This window comes from Lethenteron reissneri, chromosome 60, assembly GCF_015708825.2.
Source record: "Lethenteron reissneri isolate LAM-NWPU_2019-01 chromosome 60, ASM1570882v1, whole genome shotgun sequence".
Classification (NCBI taxonomy): Eukaryota; Metazoa; Chordata; class Hyperoartia; order Petromyzontiformes; family Petromyzontidae; genus Lethenteron; species Lethenteron reissneri.
The window spans coordinates 1,039,609-1,053,029 of record NC_083838.1 but is presented as its reverse complement, the minus strand read 5'-3'; the positions used below and the strand labels follow the sequence as shown (position 1 = coordinate 1,053,029).

General features: G+C 51.9%; 1 protein-coding gene and 1 pseudogene across 1 annotated transcript; one reads left to right on the top strand and one right to left on the bottom strand.

Annotated features, from left to right (window-relative positions):
• LOC133357825 (protein arginine N-methyltransferase 5-like) overlaps nucleotides 1-136 on the bottom strand; it is a 4,285-nt pseudogene extending 4,149 nt beyond the window's left edge.
• A 614-nt stretch (nucleotides 137-750) lies between these two features.
• LOC133357824 (bifunctional polynucleotide phosphatase/kinase-like) lies at nucleotides 751-11,768 on the top strand. The gene is made up of 11 exons (XM_061575965.1): nucleotides 751-854; nucleotides 1,547-1,618; nucleotides 2,032-2,080; nucleotides 3,440-3,506; nucleotides 4,656-4,732; nucleotides 5,169-5,248; nucleotides 5,498-5,557; nucleotides 5,818-5,927; nucleotides 7,014-7,101; nucleotides 7,671-7,732; nucleotides 9,204-11,768. Exons 1-11 carry the CDS (start codon nucleotides 768-770, stop codon nucleotides 9,322-9,324), a joined length of 873 nt encoding a protein of 290 aa, XP_061431949.1. The 5' UTR covers nucleotides 751-767; the 3' UTR covers nucleotides 9,325-11,768.
• The last annotated feature ends 1,653 nt before the right edge of the window (nucleotides 11,769-13,421 follow it).

The following is a 13,421-nucleotide window of genomic DNA, read 5'->3' as shown; positions in this document are numbered from 1 at the left end:
TGCTTCATGACGTAGAGGCACAGAATTAGGCGGTCGCGCCCTCCAGCAGTGGAGGAGCGACGCTCGCAACAGTGAGCGGAGCGGTGGGCGACTAAAACGCAGCACATTAGCACGGTAGGGGGGGCAGCTGGTGCATCTGCCAGCCATCTCAGTTGGTCAACCCATGGCACCTGGGTCTGTCCCGTGACCTTTCAGCATCAAGCCTTCCACTTCACGCAATGCCATCAAAGTGCCCTGTAACACTATGAGACATCTCCTTTACCAGTGGCAAAATATAGTAGTAGGTTTTTACCCTTTCAACTGGTACAAAAACTGACACCTTTATATAAGGCATCATGTTTGCAATAACCACAACACAAGCAGTCAAAATGCAAACAAAAAGAACAACTCTGATGATGGTAATGATATGCACTGTCCTTGAAGTTGATTGGTCCACACCTGAGACAGCTTTTCTTAGAGCCTAGTCTCCATTGGTGTTGGACCAGATGACGCCAGAAGGACAGTGCATATCATTACCATCATCAGAGTTGTTTCTTTTGTTTGCATTTTGACTGCTTGTATTGTGGTTATTGCAAACATGATGCCTTGTATAAAGGTGTCAGTTTTTGTACCAGTTGAAAGGGTAAAACCTACTACTATGCCCTGTAACACTCAGCCTAACCTAGCTTGTCGCAATCTCCGTCGTGACATCACCGCCACTTAGTGATGAATTGTGGTTGTTGTCTGCCTGTGTGTGTGTGTGTCAGGTGGTGTTCTTCACCAATCAGATGGGAATTGCTCGCGGGAAACTGAGAGCTGATGAGTTTCAGGCCAAGGTGGAGTCAATTATAGTCACTCTGGGTCTGCCAGTTCAGGTGATGCTTGCATCATCAACATCATCAGCATCATCAACATCATCATCAGCATCAACAGCATCATCATTAGCATCATCAGCATCATCATCAGCATCATCAGCATGAGCATCATCATTAGCATCATCAACATCATCAACATCACATCAGCATCATCAACTCATCACATCACACAGCATCATCAACAGCATTAGCATCATCATCAGCATCATCATCTCATCAGCACCATCATCAGCATCATCAGCATGATCATCATCATTAGCATCAACAGCATCATCATCAGCATCATCAGCATAATCATCATCAGCATTATCAGTCAAATCTATGATCACTGTAATCATCATCATAAAAATAATACAATTTTCACTCATAAGGTGCTTAAATGCCTCCGTGTCACATCCCATTTCAAACATTTGAAAAGGACTAACAGTGTCAATTGTCCCTGTGCGGCACAAAGTCTCTCAGCACCGGCCTGCAGGGTGGCCAATAGTCTGCCAGTAGGGGGCGAGAATTACTACTCTGTACCTATTCCCAATTACAGGTAATTTAAGACAAAGGCAGCCGGGCGTGGTGCTGGCCACTCACCCGTTTGTGTGCCGTGCCGGCCTTCATAGGTGCTCGTGAATAGCACTTGCCCCAGCGGTCTGTGGCTACACCACGGGGCGGTGGGGATCTTTGTCATTGTCTCTTTGCAGGTGTTCGTGGCGAGTGGACCTGGCTTGATTCGCAAGCCCATGCTGGGCATGTGGCACCACCTGATCCAGAAAGTGAGTGGGAACGCGTTCATTCCGTCCGCGTCTCCGTCCATCCGCTGTCTCCATCCAGCAGCGGATTTCATTTAGTTTCCCATTTACGTAATTCCCCAGGACTTCCTCGCCGAATCCGAAGACCCCTTTTTGCAAAAGGTGTCCCGCCTTGTGTTCGCAGTCGGGAGAGCGTGCGATAGCGATTGAGTAATTTGCGGCGTTGAGTTTTTAAATATACGTAAAATTTTGGACCGTGACGTGATCGGCGAGCCAATCGATGTCCCCGGCTCCTCCCTTCCTCAATCGGCGTCGCGGCAACTCGTGGCGTCCGCTGCCGGCGAAGCGGACGACGGCACGTGGTTGCCGCGGTCGCCATTAGCGCCCTTGCAGGCAGAATGGCGACGCAGTTCTTCCGTCCTCTCGTCCCCTCGTAGGCCAACGACGGAATCGAAGTCGACATCGGCAAGAGTCTGTACGTCGGAGGTGAGTGCGTGCGGAGGCGCTGCGGTTTGCCGCCGCAGGGGGTGTCTCCCACATGGGCCGGGGTCAAGGCCAAGGGGCGGCAATGCGGCCCGGCGGTCGGTCGCGGCCGTTTGCCGGTTGCTGTTTGCGAGCGAGAGGTTTCCCGGTTCGAGTTCAGCGGCCGCCCCGGTTAATGCCACTGGTAGTGCATACCTGTCAACCTCTTATCAGTGCCCTATCTTATTACAGACCAACTCAGACCTTATTGGTCACCCCGTGCCCCTTAAAATCTCAACATTCATCCTACAAAGTCCCATCACAAGGGAGAAACACAAACAAATAGACATTACATTTTTTGTTGCCCGCATTGAAACGGCTGTACGCCGTATGGACCTGAAAACTCAATTGCCCTGTACAAGGATACGGGGTGAACCCTATGGGTTGACGGCCATGGGTAGTGGCCGTCGACGGTAACGATACCGCCGCACGAGCGGCGGCCCCGAACATCACGTGACGTCACTTGCTTAAAGAGGAGAGGCCCTTGCGTCGCCGGCGGAAAAATTTTGATCCCTCAGAGCCCGGCCCCTCGGTGTCCAATTCGTATAAAAGGCGGAGAGCCAGAGAGCTCGAGGCAGTGTTGGGGAGCCGAAGAGCGAAGAGCCAGTAAAGACTGAAGACCGGCCAGATAGATCCTGGAACTCCTCTGACCCGATGTCCTTCTCAGGGACTGGTCTGTCTGGCTGGGTGTCGTGACCTGCGCCTTGGCTGTGCCAGGTCAGGTAGCCTCCCCTAGCGCCTTTAACGGAGGACCTGGGAGCATAAATAGTTAGGCAGATAGCCTAGGGGTGTATCCCAGTCTAGTACGGGTGAAGGGGCCCTTACCCCTTCTCAGTGTTAGCCTGTTGAGTTATTATAAATAGTGCTGCCTCGACTACACACCGTCTCTGTCGTTCGTGAACCCACTACAAATGCAACATTCGTCAATACCGCTGTGAAGTGTGGCCTTATAAGGGAAAGTTTTCAGTCAGATGTTTCGGACAATGGCCCTTCTCCATGGCGCATAATCTTGCTGCTCCGATTATATTGTTTGTGCGCGTCCACCGCCATTCGAACACTCCGCCAAAATGTCGACGCCACCCCGCGTCACTGCGACGTCTAACCGCCCCCCGCCCCCCACGCGTGAAACAACTTAACACGACATGAACAATCGGTGACCGTGGGAACAAAAAATATCCGACATCGTCCTTGAAAAATGGAACGGACAGCAATCCGAAACGTTACGTTCAAAATCGTTTTTCCCGACGGCCGTCCCTGGCGCATCGCTACCGTGGCGACGTCCGCCCCCACCCCCATGCGTCCGCCCTTGTCCCGTGTTCGCAGATGCCGCAGGACGCCCGGCAAACTGGGCCCCCGGAAAGAAGAAGACTTCTCCTGCAGCGATCGCCTGGTGAGGAATCGGCACGGGGCGCACCGCAGCCGGCTCGGCGTTCGCGACGACAACGACGCACACCCCCCCCCCCCCCACGCCGTGACGGTCCCAACGTCGGTAGCGTGGCGAGCCGTCGCAATGGGGGGGGGCGCCGGTTTGTTCAGGGAAGCGTCGCCGAGTCACGCTGGCGAGGTGGTCAACGATAGCTCGACGAAGTGGCTCCTCGCGTGGAAATGTATCGCAGCCAAATACCGCGTGCGGTTTATCCGATGTGCGGATTTACCACGCACCGGAGATTTTTCTGCAAATAACGTGTGGATTTTTCTCAAGCCCAAATTAATAATCTAAAATATAAAACAGTTCTATGTTGTTATTCTTTGAAATGTTCATTACAAATCACACGGTGCTCATACCGAACAATTATGTTCCTCCCGTTAATCCGAAATCCACGCGATCGCCCCTACAGTACAGTAGTTGCCATATCTTTACTACAGTGGGCGGAGTTTGATTGGCGTGGCTCTGCTGCTGTCATCCACTCAGTGGGCCGAGTCTTCTGCTGGGCGGGAGCAGGAAAGTGTCTCTATCGCTGAGCACGCGCGTCATCGATCGACGGTCGATCGTTAGTATTGGTTTAAATCTGAAGTGTAACAATCGAGTGATTTATCCCATCATTTAATTTAGGTGAGTTTTCATTTATGAAAGCTGTGCGATGGCAGAGAAGCTTTAACATAATTTATACCTATACTCGTGGTTTTTGGCAATGAGATCCATGGAAAATAGATTTTTTTGGGATGTTCCGCTGTTTTGAATGATCCATGGCCGTCCTCCCCATCTTTAGCGCGGATAATCCAGAGCCTACCACACACTACTCGCGTGACGTTGATTCTAAATGTGGAGGGAAAAACCGAGCAGCCGGAGAAAAATCCACGCGGCCATGGGGAGAGAGAGACACGCAAACTCCAAATATACAGCAGCAGGTGTCAGGGTCGGGGTCGAACCCACGACCTCCTGTATACCAGGCGAGGTAGTTAACATCTCCTAGCCACCGTGGCACCCATACGGCACAAACACAAAGTTGGATACCGTTTCACAACGCAGTGGGTGCGTGTGGCCTTCGTCCCTTGACTACTACTATTACTATCATCACCCCTTTGTCGTTTTTGTAAGTTTGCTCTCAACGTGGGACTCCCGTTCCACACTCCGGAGGAGATCTTCCTGGGATGGAAGACGGCACCCTACAGCCTGCCCGACTTCGACCCTGTGAGTCCGACCGCCAAAATAACAAAGACGCAGATTTGTAACGCAGCAGCAGCAGCAGCAGGCGCGATAAACCCACGGACAGAGCGTGAAGGCAGCCACAGCCGGCGTAACCAACAATTATTGCCCAAGCTCTGTGGCCCTATGCTGGATGTTTCACCAACTCCTTTAATGCCGGTGATGCTGGTAATGCCGATGACTCCCTCCCTCCCTGCTCACCACAACGCACAGCGAGTTCCATCTCAGCTTCTGTTTTCCTCCCAGCCAGTGATGCTGCCGATGCTGCCGATGCTGTAGATGCTGCCGATGTTGTTCATACTGCTGCTGCTGCCAAGGCTGCTACTGCTGCTGATGATCATGCTGACGATAATGCTGATATCCTCCTCTGTCCCCCGCCCCCTCACCCCGCATGGTGAGCCCCAGCTCCCCTCTGTTCCTCCCGGCCACGGCCACGCTTTGCCACGAGGAGCCGGAGGTGGTGGTGGCGGTGGGATTCCCCGCAGGTGAGACGACGAAGCGGAATTGCAACTCCCAGAATCCCGTGTTGACAGCCGCCACCGATCGTCACGTTCGGTTCCCGTTGCCAGCGCCGCGCCGGCTGGCGAGGCTGCCGCTGCCGATCGTCATCACGCGGCAAACAAATCATCGTCCTCGAATCATAATCGCCCGCCTCCTGTCGTTGTCGTCGTCACTGCTGCCATCGTCGCTGTCTCTCCGTGCGGGTAAAGTCGTGCGCGTGTTTGTCGTTGCAGCTGGGAAGTCGACGTTCTTCAAAGAGCACATGGTCCAAGGGCTACAGCTACGTGAACAGGGTACGGTGGTGATGATGAGACGATGGGCCTCCCCTTGGTCGACTCGGCCTCAAATGAGTACCCGTTGCTGTGCGTAGTTAACATGGCGGCTGAGGAGAGACAAAGGCGGCCGGGCGTGGTGCTGGCCACCCACCCCCTCGTGCGCCGTGCCGGATTTCATAGGCGCTGCTACTCGCGAAGAGCACTTGCCCCGACAGTCTGTTAAGGCTATGCGGCGGGGGGGATCTTCGTCTTTGTCTCTCTGTCGCCTGCTGTGCAAGGACACGCTGGGGAACTGGCAGAAGTGTGTGGCGGCGTGCGAGGAGGCCCTGCGTGGTGGACATGGGGTCGTGGTGGACAACACCAACCTGGAGGTGGACGCGCGGAAAAGGTGCCGGCGCCCCACCCCACGTCACTCACGCATCGGCTACAGCTGCCACTGCTACCCCCGCTCTCTGTCTGCGCGTCGTTATTATTATTATCATCGTCATCATTGCGCTTGTTTGCCTGGGAGAGCCTCGTCCAGTCTCTTGTACGCCAGCATGTGTGGTCTTCTCGGCCACGGTCAATGCCCTCCCTTCTCTACGCGAAACGTGGACCCTTCCTAATGGAATATCTTCGTCGGTTAAAAACATTTAGGCTGGTCTGCCTACGATCCATCCTGGGTTTAAACCTGCAGGCTGGATTGTGTGCGGAGCTCACAATCCTCGGAAGATCTGGACAAAGTCCCATCGGTGAGCTCCTCCGGCAGGCAAGGCTGCGTTGGCTGGGTCATGTAGGCCCGCATGCCCAGCCACCGCATGCCTAACAGCTTTTGTTCGGCCGGATCGAGGGGCTAAACGGGCGCGGCACGGGCTAGAGAAGAGATGGAGTGATGTGGTACAGGAGGACGTGGAGCTGAGTGACTTGCCCGATGATGGTACCAGCGTTGTCCAAGATCGGCCTCTGTGGAGGAGGCTCGTGAAGGACGCTACTGGGCAGTTGGAGGTAGTCACCCTCCAATAACAACGAGGGCGGAGGAGCGACGCTCACAACAACGTGCGGATCGCCGGGTGACTAAAGCACAGCAAGTTGGGTACAGTAGGGGGCACAGGTGGTGAATCAGCCAGTCATCTCGGTCATCTCAGTCAGTCGAGACCCGTGGCACCTGGGTCTGCCCCGTGACCTCCTGCCAGCGGGCGTTCGACACTTCACGTGGCCTCAAGGTGCACATAGCCTGGCACAAGCGTCGTGGTGATGTCACCCGCCACTTAGTGGCGAATGGCGGTTGTTGTATCGTGTAGTGATAGTATTACTCTATGTGTTTGTGTGTGTTGTGTAGTGATAGTATTACTCTGTGGGGCTGTGTGTGGATTGTGTAGTGATAGTATTACTCTGTGGGTCTGTGTGTAGGTACGTGTATTGTGTAGTGAGAGTATTACTCTGTGGGGCTGTGTGTGTGTGTAATGGTAGTATTACTCTGTGGGGCTGTGTGTAGGTACGTGGATTGTGCACGGAAGGCTGGCGTCCCTTGCCGTTGCTTTCTGTTCACAACGACCTTCGAACACGCGATGCACAATAACCGGGTGAGTCTCGCAGTCGTCCACGCACTCACTCGTACACTCTCCAACTCGCTCGCTCAAACCACCCTGAACCATACAGTGTAGCCTTAACAGACTGTTGGGGCGAGTGCTGTTAGCGAGCACCTTTGGAGACCAGCATGCCACACGAGGGGGTGGGTGGCCAGCATCTCGCCAGGCCGCCTTTGTCTCCCTATTGGCGATGTTTACACTAGGTACTCATTTGAGGCTAAGTCGACCTAGGGGAGGCCCAGAACTGGTTCAGTGGTGTTGGTGGCCGTGAGAGGGAATCGAACTCGGATCGCCGGGTTCGTAGCGCAACGCGCCAACCGCTGCACCGCCACTCCCTAATTGGGATCACACAGAGCAGCAGGAGCAGCAACAATATCGTTCCGTTACCGCTGCCAAAACCTGGCAGGACCCTCCTGCCAAACAGCCTTGAGACTCGAGTACGGCTTTGCTGGGTGAACCAGGGCAACAACAACGATAACAACAATAACAACAACAATAACAACAACAATAACAACGTGTGGTTTCTCGCTGTCTCTGTGTCTCCTTCGTCATGGCTCGGGCAGTTCCGCGAGGCCGTGGGCAAAGAGCACGTGCCGGTCAACGTGATGGTGATGAACGCCAGCAGGTTTGTCTCCCCCGCACGCCGGCATCCGCAACAAATAACAAGCGCCGTCATCATCGGCGTCGTCGTCATCGTGATCATCATTGTCGTCATCGTCGTGATCATCATTGTTGTCGTCATCATCGTGATCATCATCATAATCGCCATCGTCATCATTATGATCATCGTCGTCGTCGTCATCATCATGATCATCATTATCGCCGTCGTTATCATCATGATCATCATCGCCATCGTCATCATCGTGATCATCATTATCGCCATCATCGTCATCATCATGATCATCGTCGTCATCATCATGATCATCGTCGTCGTCGTCATCATGATCATCGTCGTCATCATCGTGATCATCGTCGTCGTCGTCATCATCGTGATCATCATTATCGCCATCGTGATCATCGTTGTCGTCATTGCCATCGTCCAGTCACCATCTACCCGCTGCTGGGTGCATCAGCTCTGACTGTGGCGAAAGGAGGTGGGGGATGGGTACGATAGCCCTCGTGACGATGGTCCAGTGCGAGCCGACCTTGAGCCCGAAGTTGATTTATCATTAACAAAAAGAAAACGGCGGTAAAAAGTATTGGCTTTAGCCTCTCTGTCAATAAAACAGGAGTTGTGTTCAGATGTTCAAGTTCATGTATTAGGTATAGCCCTGTGAGCCATTCGGCTCTTCAATCGGGTGCAACCGCAACAAACAAAAAAACAAAAACATGAACAAGAAAACATCTTAAAGTGAATATGTGACTGAGTGCAAACAGAAAATCAAAAAAAAGACAGCAAAATATTGCAGAAAAAGCACTGTACACCAACGTTGTGTGCAAAAATCCCAGTGGGATGCAAGTCAAACAACAACAACAACAACCACAAGACAACTTAGATTAAGGCCATCAGTCTTACTCCGTACTAGAACAAACAAACAAGGCTAAACCACCAAATAGAAACCTTTCGCAATGAATCAAATCTGCATTAACCACAAACAGTGCTTGTGGTAAACATGCAAACAAAAACTTATTCTAATAATCTATGCATTGTCTTTGAAACCGATTGACCTACACCAATGACAGCCTTCTTTAGGGCTTAGTCTCACCAGTGTCTGGTGTAGGCCAATCAGTTCAAAGACCATGCACACATTATAATCAGAGCAAGTTTGTTTCCATGTTCACCACCACATGTACCGTGCGTGGTTAATGCAGTACCTGATTCCTTGCAAAGGATATCAATTTGGCGTTTGAACATCTCAACACACAACCTGTTGTATTGCCAGACAAGGGTCAAACAACCTATTCTTACTTTTAATACTGGAGGCCTCGGCCACACGCGCACCTCCCGTTCCGCACACCGCCACCATCGCCAATTTAATAATTTCCGGGCACATCTTTTGTACGTTGGTGACGAGCGCTTCACGGCGCCCCCAAGCGTCGCGTGCGCCGCGTGACATTCCTTTTTTTGTCCTCTGCTGCCCGCGGACCCTTTGCAGGAACAAGTACGTGCCGCCCACGGCGGACGAAGGCTTCAGTGAAATTGTCCGCATCAACTTTGTGCCCAATTTCACCGACCCGGAGCTCGGCGCGCTCTACCGCCAGTTCTCCGAGGGTTAGGCCCAGTGAGAGCAAGCGGGGCTCTCGGCTGCCCGGACCACGGCGACCGCTGCCTGGTGACAGCGGGGAGTGACGGGGGGGGGCGGCAGTGGTAATTTAGTAAGTGAACGCTGTTGATGAAAATTATGAGCTTGTCTTAAATTCCGGTGACAACGGTGGCAACGGGTGGAAGAGAATCGTGGGCAATGACTACGACTAACCATCACCACCACCACCATCGTAACCAACACCATCATCACTACCACCATTGTCACCACCACTATCATTGTCACCGTCACCGCGATTATCACCACCACCGCTATCATCATTATCACCACCATCACCATCATCACCACCATCATCATTACCACTATCGTCACCACTACCATTATCGTCACCATCATCACTGTCATCATCACCACCACCACCAGCGACCCACCAGAGATTACAGAATGACTGTGACGAGACAATTAACGAGTCTGAACGAAAGATAATTCCGTAGCCTAATCATTAAATAACTATAAGTTTCTCATTACATGTTTGACTGCTGTAGTCAACAAGGACTAAGAGAATAACTCCATGAGGTACACCGACTCAGACTCGACGGCTCGACTGTGCCATCGACTGGGCTGTTACGATGACTGACATATCAAACGCCGATGAAGCTTTGAACAGGTAAGTGCGTTGAGCGATCATGAAGTGAATCGACAAGCCCCTTCGGCTTTCAGGCGTTCCGAATTCTTTCTGGCAGCGTCACGTAATGATTATGCAATCGTCACGCATGTCCACGTGCTGCCGTCGACGCCAATCCGCTGCTGGATGAAGGCCGTGCCGTGCCGTGCCGTGAACTCACCAGGACTGTGTAGGCCTCAACGGGGGGGACGTTTGATAGCCCCGGAGGGGAGAGTGCTGGAAGAAGATGGTTTCTAGACTCTTGGAAGACATTTGGGGCAAAGTATGTACGCATGTGTGTTGGACTTCTTTCGCACCGTACGTAGTCAACCGCGCTAATCGGAGGTGTCGGGGGAAGGGCAGCAAACCAAACGCACAAAACTGTTCTAAAGATGCGAGTTTGTCAATCGAGATGATGGCTCCGGTGGCGTCTTGATATCGGAAGGAAGAGCGTTCCAGACGGCCGCACAAGCGCATCTGAAAGCGCCGCGCGACGCGATGATCACCGTCTCTGTTCGATGGCCGAGCTAAAAGCCGGTGCTTCTGCAAGGATGAGCGGAGTTGGCGTGATGATGGTTCATGTTCCTTGTTTATCGAAGGTGCGAAAAATTGTGAAACGGACAAAAACAAATTGCGTTTCGTGTCATAAAGCTCTCAGCCTTATCCAGACCACCAGCTGAAAAGAACTGAATGTTTGGTCATTTTGTCGGTAAGATCACCGACTCGGCGAGTTGAGATGGTGAGGCCTGTCCCAACGGGGGTGAGGGCGGTGATACGGAGACACACCCGATGACCGTTTTCACCTCCCGTTAAGACTTCATGAGTAGAGGCACAGTCAACAATGAAAAAAACAATAATTGGCTTTAACCCTTTCTGGTAATAAAGCAGAAGGTGTTAAGATGTCCAAACAACAAATAGATAACTCCAGCAAGGCATCAGGTATGCATTAACCGCACGTGCTTGTGGCAAGATACGCTCCATCACCAAACAGACACCGGGTCTAACACTGCTGGTGAGACTAGGCCATCAAGAAGGCCGTCTCTGGCGTAGGCCAATCGGTTTCAAAGACACGATCAGATACCTTGCAATCGGTGTTTGGTGTGTGCACATCTTAACACCTGATACAGTACAGAGAGTCCTCTACTTACGAACATTCAACGTACGAACTTTCAGAGTTACGTAGTTGCCCGTTCGGACCAAGAGTCGTAAGTTCAACCGCCGCGCAATAGATGGCGGTGGTGGCATCTACGTCTGCAGAACGTGAAGAACCAGCGGCATCTACAGGAGATCGTACAACTTTTAAAGGCATTCCCCGTGTTTGAGTGTACACGCCGTACGACGTGTTTGGAATCGATGGGAGTAAAGTTGGAACTTACGAACAAATCGACTTACGAACAGAACCTCTGGAACCTGCCTCGTTCGTAAGGAGAGGAGTCCCTGTGCTGGCAGACAGGCCCCAGAGACACGGTCAATCGGTGTTCACTGCTGCCATGATTCCTACGGTGGAGCCCGGTATATGGAGAGGCCTTTGCACTGTGGTGGGAGGCAGGGGACCCCGCTAGCCATGGGCTTCAGGTGACAACCGCCTTTTGTCCAGGACGAAGAGAACCCATAACAGCAGTAAAGTCTCTTTGCATCCGGCCTGCATGAGTGCCACGGTGGCGAGATGTTAACTACCTCGCCTGGTATACGGGAGGTCGTGGATTCGGGCCCGGCCGTGACGATGCCTGCTGTATAGTTGGAGTTTGTGTGTCTCTCCCCGCGAGCTCGTGGATTTTCCTCCGGATCCTCCGGTTTTTTCCCTCCACGTTTTTAGAATCAACATCACGTGTGTTAAAGCATTTGGCTGCTGCTGTAAATTTCCACGTGGCGATCAGCCGCCGCTTCGTTAAGCTATGATTTGTGGGAGCCAGGTCACTTGTGAACAAGTATAACCCGTAAAAACAAAGTTTTTCACTATAAATCCTTTATATGCGTGGCGGCTAGAGTCCTCTCGTCCTCTGGCTTGAGATGGCTGCCACTTATGGGTCAGATGATTGCATGGCACCATTAAGCAATTGGTAATTAAATATAATATTTTTGTCCTGAAAAGTGTAAAATTTCGGGAATTTTTTTCACGAACATTCATTGTTACGCACAACGAGTCTGTGTGGAAAATGTCAGCTCGATTGGATCACGGGAAGTGGGTTAAAACACGACCGAAAGATTTGCACGGTCGTAAGCAAGTAAGCAAGCAAGCAAGTGAACTTAATATAAAGTATTTAAAAAGAGCTAAATAGCTCAGTGGGCCTTAATCGCTAAAATAAAATAGTTTATAAGTTGTGTTTCTGTTATGGGTTCTCTTTGTCTGTTGCAGATTCGAATTGAAATAGCCACAGGCAAGAGGAAAGTTTTTTTTTTTGTGAGCCCAGACCTCGCTAGGTATGTCACTTGCCGGTACCACCTGAGGTGGCTGATTTTCAGCGGTTCCAGTTTCTGTACGTGGCCAAATAACGGCGAGTTATGCGGTTAACCACATAACGTCCCACGCGCCATGGTTAACCACATAACTCACCAGAATTGTCTCGGCGTGCGTCAATAAATGGGCACGACTGAAGTTGTCCTGTCTCGGTTGGTACCGACGTCTGCTCCGGCCCAGGGATTACTTCCTCGCTCGGGACCTGGGCTTGCAAGTCCCTCTCGAGACAGATTATCGTGACTCTGCGAGGCCTTCACGGCTAACAGCGCGGTGACAAGTCCTGCGTGTCTGCTGTTTCTGCTCATTCGCGCAACAAACGCACGCTTGAATAGAGGCTTGAGAAAACAGCAGCAGCAGCAGTGATATATCCACTGCTGGATGAAGGCCTCCCGACCGCCGTGGTCTCGCGGTGCAAAGCGGTTGAAGCTGATCGAGTGGGTTCGGCTTTCCTCGCTTCTCACCTGTGCGTCGTCATCTACGTTGAGCTCAGCCTCAAGCGGCTATTAAGATGTGCACTGATGACATTCTTGAACGTGTTTCATCGTCAGCCACGGTCAATCCACTGTTGGATGAAGGCCTCCGCAAGCTACCGCCACCCTTTTAACGGTCCTTGCGACGTAGTGATCCACCCGAGGCCGGCTGATTCCATCGCTCCACCTCCTCGATGGACGTCCCTATGTGTATCTGGATTACAAAACATTAACAAAACGTCGTGGTATATTCAATCGATAAGGCTTTTGTTCAGCTGACACATGTCCATGAAGTAAAAACAACAAGAACCGGGACACAAAAACTAAATATGAATGAAAATAAAAGCTGCACTCCGATCCTGTCATCGCTGCCCTCCCGCTGTGATTGATTTGAAGTTGGACGCCTGTATCGGCCTGCGTGGCGCGTGGGACGCACCGATTCCACACTCGGCTGCCATGCTGCTTGCGTTGTGGCCGAAACGTCGTGAGAATTGTATTTTATTACGTTTTATATTTGT

What these genes read in the sequence shown, in the direction of transcription:
- LOC133357824 (XM_061575965.1), top strand. Translation starts at nt 768, where the DNA reads ATGGGAATTGCTCGCGGGAAACTGAGAGCTGATGAGTTTCAGGCCAAG. An exon ending in TCTCCTGCAGCGATCGCCTG is followed by an intron (nt 3,507 to 4,655) that starts GTGAGGAATCGG and finishes CGTTTTTGTAAG; the next exon opens with TTTGCTCTCAACGTGGGACT. An exon ending in ATGGTGATGAACGCCAGCAG is followed by an intron (nt 7,733 to 9,203) that starts GTTTGTCTCCCC and finishes GACCCTTTGCAG; the next exon opens with GAACAAGTACGTGCCGCCCA.